The sequence below is a fragment of the Plodia interpunctella genome, chromosome 12 (genome assembly GCF_027563975.2).
Source record: "Plodia interpunctella isolate USDA-ARS_2022_Savannah chromosome 12, ilPloInte3.2, whole genome shotgun sequence".
In the NCBI taxonomy this organism is placed as follows: Eukaryota; Metazoa; Arthropoda; class Insecta; order Lepidoptera; family Pyralidae; genus Plodia; species Plodia interpunctella.
Window position 1 is genome coordinate 9968280 of NC_071305.1, and position 17933 is coordinate 9986212.

The window sequence follows — 17933 nt, forward strand, 5'->3', positions numbered from 1 at the left end:
TATGAATATTTATAGACATGAACATTAGCTAGTGCCAGCTCTCCTCCTACTTAAAATGTTTAAATTAGTAAGTAATTAGTTTTAATAATTCTATCTTTAGGTTCTATAAAATTAGGCATTGGCTGACTGATTGAGATATCAATACAATCAATCTTTATGTAAAAAGAAAAATGTGAAGGTAAGATACAAGAAAATCATAATAAATATTCTAAAATAAAAACACAAAATATACCTCTTTTTCAAATTCTATTATCTATTAGATTTGTCTTAGTGATCTGTTTATTGTTTGGCAGTAATGGCACCATTTGTCAAAGCGTAAATCCAATTTGGTTTTACCGTTTTTTTTATTTTCATGGAACAGTATAATATTATCTAGATCTATCGAACTAATATCCAGGTTATATATATATATGCAAATTTCTAACCCGTATAAAAAGCCCGCCAAAACTTTCTACCACACTTTCTTTTTAAATTTAGAAATTCTAATTTGTCAACTAAATACCTGAGACATCCTCTTGCTCCTTTTGTTGACGGTATAGTATGAAAATTTATTTAGTGGTTTTCAAGCAAGTGATCGTTCCGAAATGCTTGTAGTTTGTAGCTTTGGTAAATATTATTTAATTTGGAATATGACGTGAAAAAGTGCCTGTGAGGACCTAGCTCCTGAATAAATGTTTTGATTTCGAAAAAAAAGCTGAATAAATTCGAATAGGTACCTATGTGTTTTCATCGAAGCAAACCGATCACTGCCCCGCGTGACATTGCTATTCAAAGGCTGTAGAGAACATTGAATTTAGTCGGAACATCGACAAAGCGTCACCAAATTAGGATTAACACGGAGAAAGCGATAAGGATCATTTGCAATGAAAGTAACTGACTACATTAACCGTACTTATGCTGAGATAAGGTTACACGCGTAAAAATCAAGTTTTTTCCCGTTCTCCCGGGAAACGTGGAACCCACTGGTCTGTGGTGGAACCCGAACTCCTCAACATTTACAAAGAAATCTTTCAGTTTTCTATTTAGACGTTCATGGTCAACTGGCCCAAGCATGGTGCAGTATCCTCATAACATATGTAATTGATTTATGACATTATTACGTACGTTTTGTACATTTCGCTTTTTATTTATATATATATTTTGTGTGACAATTTTCAATAATTTTATTTTATTTATTTATTCAAATTTTGACATTTTTAATAATGATGTAAATTCGTCCTCCTAATTTTTAATATATGTATAAGACCTATATTTGTTAATTGACGTCCTTGGCGAAAAGGCTGCGGTGAAGTTTGTTGCGCCGCTTCTTCTTCACCTGCTCTTTGGAACGTGTGTTACTGCCGGCAGTTTAAGCAGTTTTTTTGACGTCAATAAGTGATGTATATCATCCTGAATTGAATAAAGAATTTTGAATTTGAATTTGAATTCTCAACATGTAAAATATTTTTTTTATTTGTCATCATCTTGTTATCACTGCATCACTACATACTATAAAACAAAGTCGCTTCCTGCTGTATATTTTCCCTGTTACATACATGCTTAGATATTAAAACTACGCAACGGATTTTGACGCTGTTTTTTTACTAGATAGAGTGTCAAGAGGTCTAGGTGTACAATTTATTATTTTAACCATTTGGTTTTAACCAAGCGAAGCCGGTACGGACCGCTAGTTAAGTATATATTGAACGTACTTATTTATCATCAGTTTGGACGAGATTAATATAAAAGTTTGTGGTTGGACGTAAGTATTTTTTTTTAACATTTTTGTTAGTTTAATATATTCATCAATACATAACTGTTCAATCTATAAGACACATGTATAGAAACCTTAGCCTTAATATTAGTATCAACGAGGAAACGCAACGGCCGGCAATCCTACTCTCAAACATACTTATGTAACAAATTGCATAACTTTCGTGATATAATCAATGTTATTTTACTCACTCTACGTTATTTAGTGCAAATAAATTAAGTATATATTGAAAATTCCGGAGGCAAAATTCAATCAGGTTTTTAAATTTTAGTATTTATTTTAGAACCTAAAGAAATTTTATTGATTAAGTTTGTAGACAGAGAATAGTATGGACACCGTCACAACTTCTATTTCGCTCACACAATGAATCAAACTCATACAAGGAAAAATGGGATAGACCCTGACATATTTCATCCTACGTCTTCCTACGTTAACTCTTTTGTTTAGAGTTTGAGACCCGGAGGTCTAACAATGACTTGGTTTTTTTAAGGGCCGCTGTCGGGTGTAAGTTTGTATGGACATCACACAGTCCAGGAATTTATTAAGAAATTAGACCTTCACACGTCATATTCTAAGTTAAATAATATTTTGTAAAACTACAACTTCAAACAACGAGCGAAACCGCGACGAATGCTTCTGATAGATCTTGAATAGGCATTTAAATGAATATTTAAATAGTTTTATAATTAGGTAAAAAGCATTTTAGAGTTTGGTTTCGGCGGTGGAAAATTCTATAATATTTAATGCTTTTCTTGGCATTGCGTGGTTATGTGACAAATAAACTAAAGTTATATACCACCACATCACGCTTTATATTAGTTACATATTAGCATTACAGTTCATTGGCCTTAGTAAAACGTGATAACAGACAAATAGACATGAATATATCACACATTGGTTCAATTTTTCGGCTACTTAGTCAAAATACTTACATACCAAGCTTGAGTTTAAATCGCTGTGCGTCGGGATAAGACGATAGTACCTAATCAATGTACAGAAAGGTTAAAATGGGACCGTATTATTAAGACTCGGCTATCCATTCGTCTGTCTGTCCGTCCGTCTGTCATCAGGGTGTCTTTCATGAACCATGATAGACAGTTGAAATTTTCACGATGACGTATTTTCGTTGCCGCTTTAACAACAAATTTTGTATTTATAATAGTTGTTGATATTTACAAGATTCTATAATTTTTCAAGTGTTTTTGATTAATTGATAAATAAACACAATAAACAATAAACAATAAAAAAGAAATATTTGAGACTCCCTTACAACAAATGTGATTTTTGTCCTACTTGCACTTTTTAAGAAGTTAGTTTATTGGTCTGCTGCAAGAATCTGTCTACCTCGTACGGGACAAAGCTGTGTGATTTTGCAATCTTATTAACTTACCATGCATCAAGTGTTACATCAAGGTTTATAATCTCAGTAATCTATCTTCACTCTTCAGCTCACAAATCGCCATAAAGACGTCGAAAATGTTATAAAATGACATTAACTTTAAGTATCTTGTATCAGTTTATGTAATGGTTAATCCTTAAACTTGATAAATGAGGCTTTCGCTTTAAATATTATATACTACAATAAATATTGAATGTAGTTCTGCTCGCGACAAAAAGTAGCCTCACTTTATAGTTCTCCAACTGTATTACATCAAAAATCACCTCAATCGAATACACAGTTTTGACGTGAAAGAACAAAAATATATAATTTTACGGTTATAACATTATTATGGATGTATGCAAGTAAGTATGAAGTATGTTTTTGCATTTGGCCAAAAAACCCCGTTCTCGTGGGAATTTCGGGAAATTCTTACCTAGTGCACCCTTGACACCACGGGTCCTACACATTAAATTTGAGTATTCGACACCCAATAGTTTCGGCTATGAGCTGTCTGTCAGTCAGCTATGGAAAAAAAAGTATACTTATTTTTTCCATAGCTGACTGACATACTAACTGACTATTTAAATATCGATGGAACAGTTATTGATTTTATCACAAGTTCGGATATTCATAAAGTTATCTCGAATAGAGCAAATGATGCATTGGAAAGCCAAAATTTGTAAAATCTATCTTTATGCTAATGTTGAAAATAAAAATGCATTATACATTACGTCGCTTTTCATTTGGAAGTTGATCGGAAAGTTATTTCTGAAATGAGACACTCAAGTTTACGTTCAAATTTGCAAAGTGAGGTATCTAATGGATTCGAATCATAAAAGATAATCTAATAGAGACAGCTTACATTTATAAAGCAACTAGCTTTTGCCGCGGCTTCACCTGCGTTATTATTCCACGGGAACAGTTTTTCCAGGATAAATGAATACCCGATGTCCTTCTCCATACTTTACACTACATTGTATGCAAAATTCCAAGAATTAGGTTTAATAATATTATTTTGTTAGGTATGCAACACACACGACTGCATAATAATAGGCAGTTAAAAGTAAGTATACTGATGCTGTGTACTCGTTAATTAGCTTCCAAACTGTTAGTCAGATGACAATAATGGGAAACATTGCGTCGGCCGAAGGTTGGCTACTTTTGACGGCCTTCGGTTGCTGGCTTTCGGCTGATTAATTATTTTTTCTGTGTATGTAGTGACTGTTGAATATACAGTACTGTATATAACAAATCTATTTTTATTCAACAGTTTATATTAGAGTTTCAATTTATAGATTATAGGTATTTACAGTTGTTTACAGTTTATAGATAAACAGTTTAAGTACATGTAGACATAGGTATATCTATATTTAAAAGTATGCTTAAAAATTGTTTTGGCTTCTATTATGTAGTGACACTACATAACCACATAACAGAAGCCAAAACAGTTTTTTTTACATGTTTCTCATCTGTCTGTATGTATTGTTTGTTCGCGCATCACGTAAAAACTACAGGATGGAATTTGATGCGGTTTGCTCTAGCTCTATAGCGGATGGTCGAACTTGAAATTTGGTACAGGTTTTATCACGATGTGTTGCTTAGAACCCGAGACATTGACAATTAAATATATGAGCAGTCGCACGAAATAAACGAAAGGCGAAGCCGCTGGCAAGAGTTGGTGTAAATTGAAAATGACATTTCTTGAAAGATTGCGATCCGATTAATTAATTATACTAAAGTGAAGGCTCTGTGTAAAGGTGGGTAAGGAAGACGTACAAGACAAGTTATTCTTTAGCTTGTTGCCAAATATATACATAGGTGAATTTAGCTACGGGCTATATTATCAAGAACCTTGATAGTAGTTACTGATTCATCATCTTAATTTTTAATATATGTATAAGACCTACATTTGTTAATTGACGTCCTTGGAGAAAAGGTTGTGGTGAAGTTTGTTGCGCCGCTTCTTCACCTGCGCTTCGGAAGCCGGCAGTAGACTTAGTATAAATAAGTTTTTGACTTCAATAAGTGATGTATATCATCCGAAATTGACTTTCAACTTCATTGCAAGTATTTGCAAGCTGCAATCGAACCGAGCTGTGACATTGGCAGTAAAAAATCGGAACTATCGCATAACGTTGCCGAAATCATCTCGCCTCGATCTCGCGTTCACTTTCACTAACTCTTGTTTTTTTTTTTTGCAGTGTCGTCGGGACGCGCGGCCAGTGAAGTGAGAAGTGCTTGGTGATTGTGACGTGACCGTTTATTTTTGGAACATTTTTGAATTTGGAAACGAAATGGTGAGATCCACTATATTTTTCATTACATTAAATTAAAAATAAATTAAGTGCTATGTATGTAATTACGACAATTGAAAAACAGAACTGAAATTATAGATAAAGAATATTTATTTACTTTATTTAAAAACCTTATACAATTAGAATATAATAAGGTTTTATAAATTATATAAAAACAATAATAGTAAGCCATTTCGGCATGATACCAACATTTTTTCTTTCGGCATTTCTTCTCAGCATTGGTCGTTCCGAAATGCTATGTTTGTAGCTTTTGGACAAATACAATATAAAATTTGGTACGAAGGTCTAATGTCTGAAAAAAAAATGTCTTTACTGTATATTATTGTACTGTAATATTTAAGTAAGTACTTTAACTATTTATATAACTTTATGATACTTAAGTACGTACGATTTTAACACTTCAGTAATTTACACTGACAGTTTCGGCGAGACAGTGGAGGAAGAGAGTTCATTACATTTAAAAATTCCTAATAATTCGGTAGTTACGCCGAAGGGAAACGCGTGATTCTACTATTGATGTTCATTGATCAATTATTCCGTTCAGTTTCTTATGAGTAAATTTGTATTCTCCACTAAAACCATCTGATTAACATTTAGGGCAGTTTAGTAGTATGGAATCATTTAATTAAATACCCTTCGTCCATTTAGGAGCCTTCGTCCGTTAGGCTCTAAGTAGATTTGGAAACGACCTGCATCCATCGTTTTCAGCTTGGAAGTCTTTGGGGGAGGTTGATTGTGAAGCTAATAGATAGAATTTTAAACTATTTCAGTACTAATGTTTGTATCAAATCTGCTTCTTCAGTCACAGAGAGTATTACAAAAAAAATGCTCGCTGAAAAATATAATTCCCACCAACTTAATCGATAAGTAAGTAGCAAAAGATGACCGTACAAATATATATAACTTGCATGTTTAACTGTTAAATTTGAATGAAAATTGTGCGATATTTATTGTTTAAAAAAAGTGAAAAATTGTTAAATGAAACTAAAGAGAATAGAAGATGTTAGTCGAGTTTGTTTTCCTTCATATCGCACGGTGTTCGACATCCTTAGTTGTAAAACCATTGGAATGCATATTATCATTCACCATCAAGCACTTCTTGGATTTACAATCAATGTCTTTGCTACCCTAAGGCCACGCAGTATTGGCAGTACATAATCGCACTTCCTAATAAACACTAACTACGCTATAACAACTACAATGGGTACTTACTATCTCCATCTAAGGAATGGCACTTTGGTGACGTGAAATTGGTTTGTTTACTTACTAATTTCATTAAGGATGTTGTAGTATAGTTTGTATGTCATTACGAGGACAACTATTTCTAGCACAATTCTTATTGTGTCGTGCTTAGAATCTATTATAGATATAATAGATAAATTTGAAATTAAATAAATTTTTGATGTTAATAAAACATCAAAAATTTATATTACTACTGCCGATTTTCAAAATGCAGGTGAAGGTGGGGCGTAACACATTACACCGCAGCCTTTTTTTTAAAGATTTCAACGGAATATTGCCCTATTTATGTGAAATTAACCGGTCTCTCTCTCATTCTATTATTTGACTCGAAATCTTTTATTAACTTTTATCTTTTTAAGAAGTGGAAATTTAGCTTTCGGAAAGTCTAACTATTAAGGGTTTCTTAGGTTTAAGGGTCTTTCTTTTATTCAAGTCGAAAGACACGACACGTTTAAATATCGAATTTCATCACCTTTTTATTGTGAAAAAAAAAAACTTAAACCATCATGTAACAAAATATTCGTGCTAAGGTCAAACATACGTGTATTTTTCGCAAGATTTGTCGCTGATCACCACGAGAGATTACGAGAATATCTACGTACAGTCAACAGGAAATAAACTTCCAAAAATTCATTGCTAATTCGTATCTATTACCAATGCGTATAGGTCAGGATAACTTGCGCGTGACAGTACTATCTAAGTACATATTTTATTAGCAAACTTTTTTGGCGAATACGTGTGAAGTTAAAGTAAATAATACTTATTATTTGACGTGGTCGGTTAGTAGGAAAAAATTCCAATGATATCATTATACATTTATCAACTGATTAAAGACCTATTTTGGTTTTAACAGCAGAATATTCTAATTGTTAGCTTGGAGACAATGTATTTAACAGGTAATTTAGTAAAGAACATGCATGAAGAGAGTCATGAGATCATTTGACGACCTCTCTGTCCTCTGAACCAAGAGGTCTCAGGTTCGATCCCCGGTCAGGTCATGATGGAAAATGATCTTTTTCTGATTGGCCCGGGTCTTGGATGTTTATCTATATATGTATTTGTTATAAAACATAGTATTGTTGAGTTAGTATCCCATAACACAAGTCTAGAACTTTGGGGCTAGCTCAATCTGTGTGATTTGTCCCGGCGGATGCATCGCGTGGGAAGCCTTTGCCCAACAGTGGGATACGAAATAACGATAGGAAATATAATCCACTCCTACAAGCAAGTAGAGTAATTCCAACTGTGCTATTACAACTATATCATATTTACGATTGTCACAGTGACTCGCCAACATATAACGACCGTCGTTATTATTATTACTGTAATAAATCATAATACTAGATGCTTGGGTGCCACATTAACACAACATTATTATAACATAAACAACCGGAAAATATTGAGCTGCAAACTGTTACTTTTTGTTTACAAATTTGAAGATTCGTCTCGTTAATTTTATTTGTCTAACATACTGTCTTGCGCGTAGAGTGTATTTATTACCTAGGGTTTTCCCTTACAAGTTTCATCAAAAGCAACCACAGACCTGAAAAAAGGGGTAATTGCTTGGAAAATCCTATTCTAGGACACCAATAGTAGCGCATTTTATTTAATTTTTTCTATCGTTTTGGAAACAACAAAAAGTATCTATTGTTTAATGATAACAAGTCGTAACACATCAGATGGTTTTCCAAGAGGCTGTAACGTTTGTTTTGCATCGGTTTTGGCAATTTCCTCTAACAAGTCTTTGTCAAACAACTTGACCTACTCAATCACCTCAAACAGTATTTATTTTAACATCTCCATAATAAGACTTACGAAATATAAATGTAACGTTTTATTATGATACAAAGCCTTATCTTTTATTAATCGTGACGTAACGACAGAAAGTAATTTAAATATCTCAACAACTGTATCGGTTACACAATACATTTTATAAAAAAAAAATATATATATTTAATTCTTAATAACATAGCATAGAGTTGTATTTCCGATGTACAAAATTACATGTCCGGATTTAAAAGACAATAGAATTTGGTCTTTAATTTGTTGTGTATAAAGTGGGGATTAGATTGTGTTGTGTTTGGGAAGTGAAACAAGAAGCGAAAGTGTTTCGCAGCCCACATTTTTTACTATCACTGGCGGTCACGGCCGGCACCACAGTGGCGCAGTAGGCGAGGCAGAAGGCAAACTTCCATGTTTGGTTATGTAATTCATTTGTGTTGTTTGCGCTGTCATAATCGCAATGCTTGCTAGGTAAAATTGAGAATGATTGTGTGTAAATAGTGCTCGTTTATTTATGTACGTATGATTGTATGATACCTTTCCCTACATCGACTTATGGTAAAAAATCGTCAAACCAAAATTATTTTTACCAGTAATCTAACTAAGTAATCGTACTGTCGCATTTTTCGTTGTCAATTTTGCAGTTCTCGCAAATATTCGTGCTAGCACCAATATAGTTCGAATAAAATTCACTAATGTTAGCCTAGTATCCTTTGCTGCTGCCCTTCTTGCGAACCTCCGGTTACAGAACAATTCTGTGTCGCAACACAGAATTGTTATTGCACTTATCACTGCTAATAGAGCTTTTAGATATTAACAGCCAAATATAAATACGAATCATACTAAATTCCCATAATCTTTGTTAATTATCAATGATCTATAGTGCCAGCGTAACAATATTTATTACCTACAGAGGTAAATTACCTCAAATACGTGAATTTTATGTTATCCAAGTGATTCTTAATGCCATCAAATAAAAGCCATATAGTTGAAATGTTTTCAATTTGGTTACTATTCAGATAGCCTTCTGTTATTAATTTATAGTTACCGAAACCAATGCAAATGTTCACACATTCCAGTAACGCGTGCAGACACCCTAATGGTATTCCCACGCTGTCTTACTTTTGATGTGCAACTGTGTCTTGTTTTCATCGTTTAGCGGAAACTGAGGAAAATTTTGTGGTAGATTTTTTATGGAACAGTAAACGAGCAAGCGAATCAGCTGATGGCAAGTGATGACCGCTGTCCAGAAACAACTGCAATACAAGGGTCATAACAGGAGCGTTGCAAAAAAAAAAATACAAATGGATTTCGGAATTTCAAGAAAAACTGCAAAACTTTATGACGTCGTGCACCAGTCAACTTTGACGATAACTTTAACCTGAGCAGAACGTCGCAAAGTAGGTACGCCATCTTATCTAAACGACGACGCGACAGCGGCGCGCAGTTCAATGTTAACGTCAAAGTTGAATGGTACGACGTACGACCCATTCTTAGTAAGTTATACATATCTCGTATATATCTCTGACTAAAACAAGAAGAAATTTTAATCTCAACAGTGAGAAAAAGAAAGGATGCATCCAACACACACGGAAGCTGTAATTAAAAGAATTAACAGAGCGAAAAATTAAACCTAAACTACGAATGTGTATTAATGTCGGTAGAAAAGGAAGTATCTTTGAATGTTCAACTAAAATTTCCTAATTTTGTTACGTTAATTAATAGTATATAGTCATTATTCTTAATTAAAAAACATCGCAAATGCGGACATAACATAGCGCAACCAGATTGCGGATCAGCTTTGTAAAGTAGATATTATTACACACTTAATCATTGCAAATAAATAATCTTGTCTTTGTTGTAAGTCTTTGTCTTTTAACAACATGAAAATAACATACCCGCCATTAACCGGAGAACGTGCATGAAGAGCGTGGTGAGTGTAGTAGTAGCGAGTGAGATTTGTCAGGATCGTGGCGAGTGGAGAGCCACAGTCTCATCCTACAACCACGAGAATCAAGCGTGATAATATGTGTGTATAAACGCGGGAGATTTTTATGACGTTTGGATTTGCTTATACGCGCGAACACGATTCGACTGATGGTTAGACTATTTTACCTGTAATTTTGTATTCCCTAAACAATATAAGTGTTTTTAAAAACACCAGGCTAATCGTAACATACTCGGTTACTATAGAAAATAAATATGGAAATATTTATTGCGATCAGCTTATCGGGTTATTCTTACATTTTACGTGGTTTTCCACTAACAAATACATTAATATCCTGCAACATACTATCATGTTTTCCTCAATATAAATGATCACACTTTGTATAGCCTACAGGAGTATAAAAGTTTTAATAGCATCATTATACGTGGTAAGAAGCTAAAAGTCGTAATATCCTGCTCGAACGTTGCAGCAAATACGATGGTCTTAGCTTACTAATTACTGTAACTATTTTGCTGGGTACGGGCATGTCTTTCCATCTGGGATAACAAAATAATACTCTTGAATTATTTGATTTTATCTGATAAAACAAATAAATAGGCTTGTATTTAAACTCTGTTTCTGATCTTCGCGTGCTCTCAGTGGTTCATTCGGGGCTTAGACGACGTGAAGCCTTTGACTTTGATTTTACTAACTGGAAAAATTGATTTGATTTGAAAGATCGCCGCATCACATTCCAACTATGATTATTAGGGTTGAACATTGATTTTCAAATGATACTATTTAGCGTGAAAACATTGAAATGCGGATGAAAAATATTTCTTGGCTGGTTGATGTCTCTGGGGATAATTCAAAGGTTTGTTGTCAATTGAAAGACTCATAGGTACACAATCAGTTATCGATAGCAATCTTTCACAAAGTGATTCAGATTCTGAAAATATGGTTTGACAGCGACGAAATGTGGACCGACTGTACTACTTACGCGAATTTTGTTTTGCTTTATTACTTATTTACCGCCACAATCCCAGCAACGATTACCGACGATGATGGGCGAGTTACGTAGTCACTGTGACGCAACAACTTTCTTGTCTTCTAATGATCTATTGCTCATTTGTTGCGCTCGGGTGGCCGTGCTTCCTTTTATCTACATTAGCGTTTGGCTCGTAAAGTTTTGGAGTTCCTTTGAAGGTAAAATCATTATAGGTTCAGTTTGATGACAGTTTGTCAAATAGCTTTTACACCAGAACGCTAAAAGTTGTTGCGACTCTTATAGAATAGCCATATAAATCATCATTGATGTAATCAACACTATTGATGTAAGAACATTTAAATTAAAACATTATTTTGTCTACTTAGCGCAATCACGTTCGTGATATTCCAAGGTAATGCCACAGATTTATTTTACTATTTAAGATGTCATTTCACAAAATAAACAATCTTCAGTGTTCATTGATTACTCTGATATCATTTATCAAGATACAACCAAGATACGCACCGCACAGTGGTCATACCATATTGGTGGCTCCCACATAGCTATCGGGAATTAATGGGCACTTTCAGCTGTGAAGGATCTAACTAGTAACAGAGTAACAGTAACACTGAGCATGTTCAATCAAAAGATATGTCATTTTTTGCGATTTCACCAGTAATCAAAACGTACAAAGCATAAACAACAGCATAAAGGAAAAATCTGAAAACCGAAAATATACCATAATAAAAAAATAATTGTACGAAAACATCTTTGTGCGAGTCCAATCAGTAAGCACTTGACCGGATATTTATAATAGAAAAAAATCGAAACAATTATGACAAGCCAAACTTAATTCACGGTCTAGTCAAGCTCAGTCATCTCATCATGTAGTCTATGGACTGATTGAGAATTGTGACTCAAGGCTTTGTCTTACCCGTAAGTGTAAGGCTAGATTTGGTAGTGTCATCGTGTGGTTCCGTTCTAGATCAGGACCACTCCATCTTCCTGTGGATGTCGTACGAGGCGACCAAGGTACACACAGCCTAGGCAGCCGATAGACAACAATAGCATTTCCAATTAGAGGGTTGACATTAGACATGCGACCAGTTGTAAAATCAACTCGGCTGAATCACGCTTTAGAGTGTTACGTCACTCTCCAAATGCCCTGAAAATACGCGAAAATGAGTTCTATCCGTAGTTAGGTTATAGTTATATAGTTACAGTTTCAAATTTAGTATAGTCTTGGCAGGGAATAGCTATTTTCGTCAGTCATTCAGTCATAGAATATCTGATATTTTTAGTTCGTATCATATTACCAATAAGTTATGACACAGATATTAAATATTTCAGATTCACGAAATATGAAACATTCTGACTATCAACGAGACGTACACACATATTTTTATGAATATATACTCATCTGAAAATTTATATTAATATAAAAATCTTAGTTACTAAGTAAACAACTAAGATAGTACTTACAACGACAATTGAACATGTTTGTAGTTGCTTTGTGTCTTATTTTGGTAAAATTGTGTTACTTCCTTACTTATTTCTTCTTTCTGAGAGTGCTTGTAAACTCTTTGTAGCAAAAAAAGTACATGAACGAAAGGCAGTAAAAAGACCGTAAAAGAGACCGTACAAAAACAAACCAAGTGTGTTATTTGCTAACACCATAGTCAGGTCCCTTAGAGGCATCTGACATGAGTTTTACGACTACCTACCAACATTTAGCGGCAAGCAGCCACACGCTAGTGTAGTGAACGTTTAAATTGTCACCCAATGATGCATGTAGTCGGATACTTAGCAGAGAACTGTTCACCAATGTGCAGGTTTTCTCACGATGTTTTCCTTCTCCGGAAGCAAGTGGTCTATGAAAGCTACTATATACATGAGTCAGATTGGTACACAAACTCATGTGGCGCGAGTAGGATTCGAACCTGGGACCTTTCGATCATAGGCGGAAGGTCTTAACCGCTTCGAATTTACTCATACTAACTGTTTACTATAGACCTAATATGTTTATCAGTTTGTTTATGAACATACAAACCCTTACACAAGCAATCTAAGTGACGTAATGAGTGCAGTAATGAACTACGAAACTTGAACGAGTAACGCTCTGATTGCTAAGAATCCAAATCACCAATCACGGTGGAAGACTTCCCAACAATATGTAGATATATTGCATGGAAACTTCTTCCTTACTACTTCGGAAATAAAGGAGTAGAAATTATCATTTTCTTTATTTGCATTATGATGCAACGGAAAAACTGAAACGTTGAAATTAGTTAGTAATAGAAATTCTTAATAGCATTTGCCAGCGACTTCGCTACCGTGAATTTCCCACGTACCTTATGCCGTATTCCGAATGCAGATAGATATATTTCTAATTTAGGATTACGTGTCAAGTGTGTATCTATATCGCCTGTCTGTTAAAACTAAATTTAACTAGTTTGGTGTAATTATTTTTATTGCATAATGATTTTTAATGTGCTCGACAGATATAATAATACTTACTTGAAAATTGAAGAAAAGAAAATATTTATTTATTATACATAAAGGTTGACATAATTGATTGACACAGTGATACCGGTGAATTCACAATGTATTTAGATACATAAAAAGAAATAAAATATAATCAGACATTCCTTAAAAATGTTTGTTTATCAAATTTTGCTTTTTCTATCTTTGTCTGCCATATGTGTAAGAAGACTAGTTATTCTAAACTGCAGCAGACAGACGGACAAACAATTCACGACAAACAGTTTCTACATAAATGAGTATATGTTAAATGCAAGCTTTAAATGCTTACACCTATGTCTTTTATATTTAATTTCTAGTTGGCCTTTTATTCAGACTTTTGCATAGTAATAACAGGTTACATAATTAAATATGTACTACTCCACCAAAACAATTAGGCACATGGCAAACATGGCGTCACTGTAGCTAGGGAGGGGAATATTCGAGACTCGCTGATACCTAGTATGAAACTGGTAAGTAACTATTGTGAATACAACTTAGTATGTGTATATTATAACTATACTTTATTTATTTTGGGAACAGAGAACTGTGTGTGCAAAGGAAATAATAAAACTCCTAATTGATTAAATGTACTTTATTTATTGGAATAATTTGAAAAATTGTTCTAATCAGAATCTAATTCTTCAATCCCTGACATTCTTTCAAAATCTGAATGTGATTCCAAATCACTGTCATCGCTGTCGTCATTTACATTTATGACTAACTCTCTTGCGTCTTCTAAACCTTGCTTTTCCCAGTACGCCTTCCGTAACCGGTCCACGTGATTAATTTCTTTTTTCCAATCGTCTTGCGTTATTGATTGTATGGCTTCCCTGGCTAGTTTTTCGATTTGTCTCTCTGACTGATCGACATTCTTGTCGGCGACTCTTTGTTTGACCAGGTTCCAAATGTACTCAATAGGATTGAGGTCACATTGATATGGTGGAAGTCTGAGGACTTCGTGACCGCTCTCCTCTAAAAGTTTGTCCACTAAATATTCTTTTTCCGGTCGGTTGCGAATTATAATATAATTCAACTCAGCCTTTGTCATTCGCGGGTCAAACGTAATGTTTCTCTCGCTCAGCCAATTCTGCATGTCTTGTTTACGAGCGGCCATAGTAGGAGGCTTATTTAATTGCTTGCTGTGGTAGGGCGCGTTGTCTATGACAACAATACTGTTAGGTGGCAAATTTGGAATTAGTTTTTCGGTTAACCATTTCGTGTAGTTTTCTGTGTCCATTTCGTCGTGGTAATCCCCTTTACTACTTTTACATTTGTATAATAAGTCTGCACCTTCGACGAACCCAGTCTCTCCTCCTGAAATACAAAGATATAAACATTAATAAACAGTGTAGTGACATGAACAATAGTTAAATTATTAAAGTAGAATATCACGTACGTGCAGAAATATTAATTATATGGAACCCTAATAAGACAGCTCATTGGGTATTACCTGCGTGAACGATTATCCAGCGTTGGCCAGCACTATCGTTTTTTCTTATGCCTGGGACCGTTTGACTTTGCCAACACTTGTTGACAGTGTAATGCGAGTGGACCCATGTTTCATCGGTAAAAATAACAGGTTTTTTTTCCGGGCCCAAGTCGTCGTTTTCTTTTAATCTTCTTAAGTAACGTGCACGCCACGCTGCTATTTCAGGTCTTTCTATGAGCACGTCTCGTTTTTTGGAGCACTTTTTGAATTTAAATCCCAAACTTTCTGTTATAATTTTTCGCAGGGTCTCTCTTTGACCAGGAAAGTTAAGATCTCTCTTAACAACGTTTAAAATTTTTTTCAATGTAGGCACTTCTTTGTACACGTCATAAAAGCTTTCAATTTTTGTTTTAATTGCACAAATCATGAAGTCATCAATTTCCAGCTTTTTCTTTTGTTTTCGCTTTTTCCCTGGAGTGGGTAATTTGACTGTCTCTGTTGGGGCTTCGCTTGACGTACCCGGCTGTGGTGAAAGCCTTAGTTTCTCCAAAACTTCTTTTTCCTCGTTTTTTATTCTGGCCAATGTGCGTCGACTAATGCCAGTAGCCGTACACACTCGCTTTTCCACTTGAGATATTGGAATAGCTATTCCATGCAACTTTTCTTCCTCAAAAAAATGTAATACTTTTAATATCATTGTCCTTTCGGACCCACGGATAGTTTTTTTCCTACCCATTATGAGGTTAACAAAAAATATCAACAACAAAAACAACACGGGACTTTTAAACAACACAGAATGAATTAATAACAATTATTTAACAAAAATTAACAACACAAACTCAACAAAAACCCAACTGACAACGAAAATTTTAGGAGGCGCGAAAGCACGTGGTGTAACTGCAGAGCGCGAGTACACGACTGCGCGTCACTAGGGAGAGCGCGGGGAGGTGAGACGAGGTACGGGCGCCGAAACCGCATTCCTGTCATGCGCCTAATTGTTTTGGTGGAGTAGTATGTCAAACATCTCCAGTCTGTCCTACACTGCTCGTGCACGTATTGTTTACAACCAAGTTATCCAATAGAGGCGGGGCTCGACGCGACAGAAGTCTTGGACCCGGCCAGCTCTTACGATAAACTATCATGATATACGAGTTCTATTTTATATTATTTGTCTAGTTTGAAACTTCTCTAGTAGTTCTTGCTTGGACTCTGGGCTCCAACGGCCTGTGGTTGAGTTCAACAACCGGGAAAACGTTCAATTGAGAGAGGCTTCTGTTGTCTGTTGTTTGTCCGGCTTTTAAAAATCTCCTTTATGATATTTCGCCAAAATTTCAAGTTATCCACGTTGATATTGTCATCAGTCAGCGTTCAATTTCAGTTCAGCTATTATTTCTCCCTTTGTTTATTTTCCATTCCCGTTTCTAAAGAATCTAAAGAAAACTGCAGCTGTCGAGCGCTTGAATCGGTTCGTAACCTTGTCATTACGAGGCCCATGACGCAGATACAAGTAAACAAAAACTTTTAAACACCTTCGTTTTTAAACTCCAACATAGTTGCAGACAAAACTTGATCTGTCTGTTAAATTGGCTGTGACACTCGGCCTTTACCACTGACTTAAATATTCTCAAGACCTTTATAGAGAAAAAACAATGTGATAAACCTGCACTCGAACCTCCCACCTTATTCGGTGCATCAGGATTCTTTGACATTCACCTGCATTTATCACCCTCACACTGACAGACTAATTTTACCGCATATTGGGTATTCAACAAAGAATTTTATGTTATTTTAATATTCGCATAGCTTGCAATGTTATGTTCCGATTTGTAGTTTGAGATGGTATGTGGTGATATGTTTTAGTATGGGCCACAGGTCTGCGAGCTTGCTAGTATATGTCAAAGTGAAATCATTTATTCAGATATCAGACCTTCAGTCATTTATTCAGATATCAAACCCATTTCAATCAATCATATAATCGACATTATAACTAAAGCTAAAAGCTAAAATGAAAATTATGTAAACTTAAAACTAAATCTTGAAAAGGAAATGCTTTAATACGTGTATTAGCTGTAAGGCAATTACTTGTTGGAGACTTATAAGAATTCGTAAAAGCAAATATCACACAAACTGTGCACAAAGAACCAGTCGTTAATTATGGTTGTTTGCTCAAAACGTGTTTAGTTATCTTGAAAGACAATCAAACCAACTTGTGATGTAAAAAGTCGCCTGATTTGAGGTTATACATGATTTATTAACTTCGAAAGCCGCTGACACGGTTGATAACTGCGACAGCTTGAAAAATAAACGGAAACTGGAAGATATACGAAAATTATTTACTTCAATTCAATTCATTTATTCCTTGCTTTCATGTACAGATTCAGATTGGTTGTCACAATAATTCTGGACCTGGATTGGCTGTTGCTATATTCTGATACATATGGATGTTGCAAATTTATCAATACAGCGGATTATGTGACGTTAGTCAAGTCAATCAAACGTCAGGATGTAAATACTTAAGAGTGGATTGCCCCGATAAATTTTGATTTTAACTTTAACATGCGTTAGAAAAAATGGCGTACCTACTTAGTTACAG

The 17933-nt window shown here is 34.8% G+C and overlaps 2 protein-coding genes across 2 annotated transcripts in view; one reads left to right on the forward strand and one right to left on the reverse strand.

The window, feature by feature from the left end:
* Ugt50B3 (UDP-glycosyltransferase family 50 member B3) overlaps positions 1-17933 on the forward strand; it is a 43146-nt gene that overhangs the window by 1597 nt on the left and 23616 nt on the right. Inside the window, exon 2 of the mRNA XM_053752951.2 lies at positions 5336-5431. Coding sequence (XP_053608926.1) covers positions 5429-5431 — 3 coding nt within the window. The 5' untranslated portion in view covers positions 5336-5428. The remainder of the gene's footprint in view (positions 1-5335; positions 5432-17933) is intronic.
* LOC128674437 (uncharacterized) lies at positions 14447-16358 on the reverse strand. The gene is made up of 2 exons (XM_053752952.1): positions 15362-16358; positions 14447-15225 (listed from the first exon to the last, which is right to left on the reverse strand). The coding sequence occupies exons 1-2, from the start codon at positions 16074-16076 to the stop codon at positions 14534-14536; spliced, it is 1407 nt and encodes a 468-aa protein (XP_053608927.1). The 5' UTR covers positions 16077-16358; the 3' UTR covers positions 14447-14533.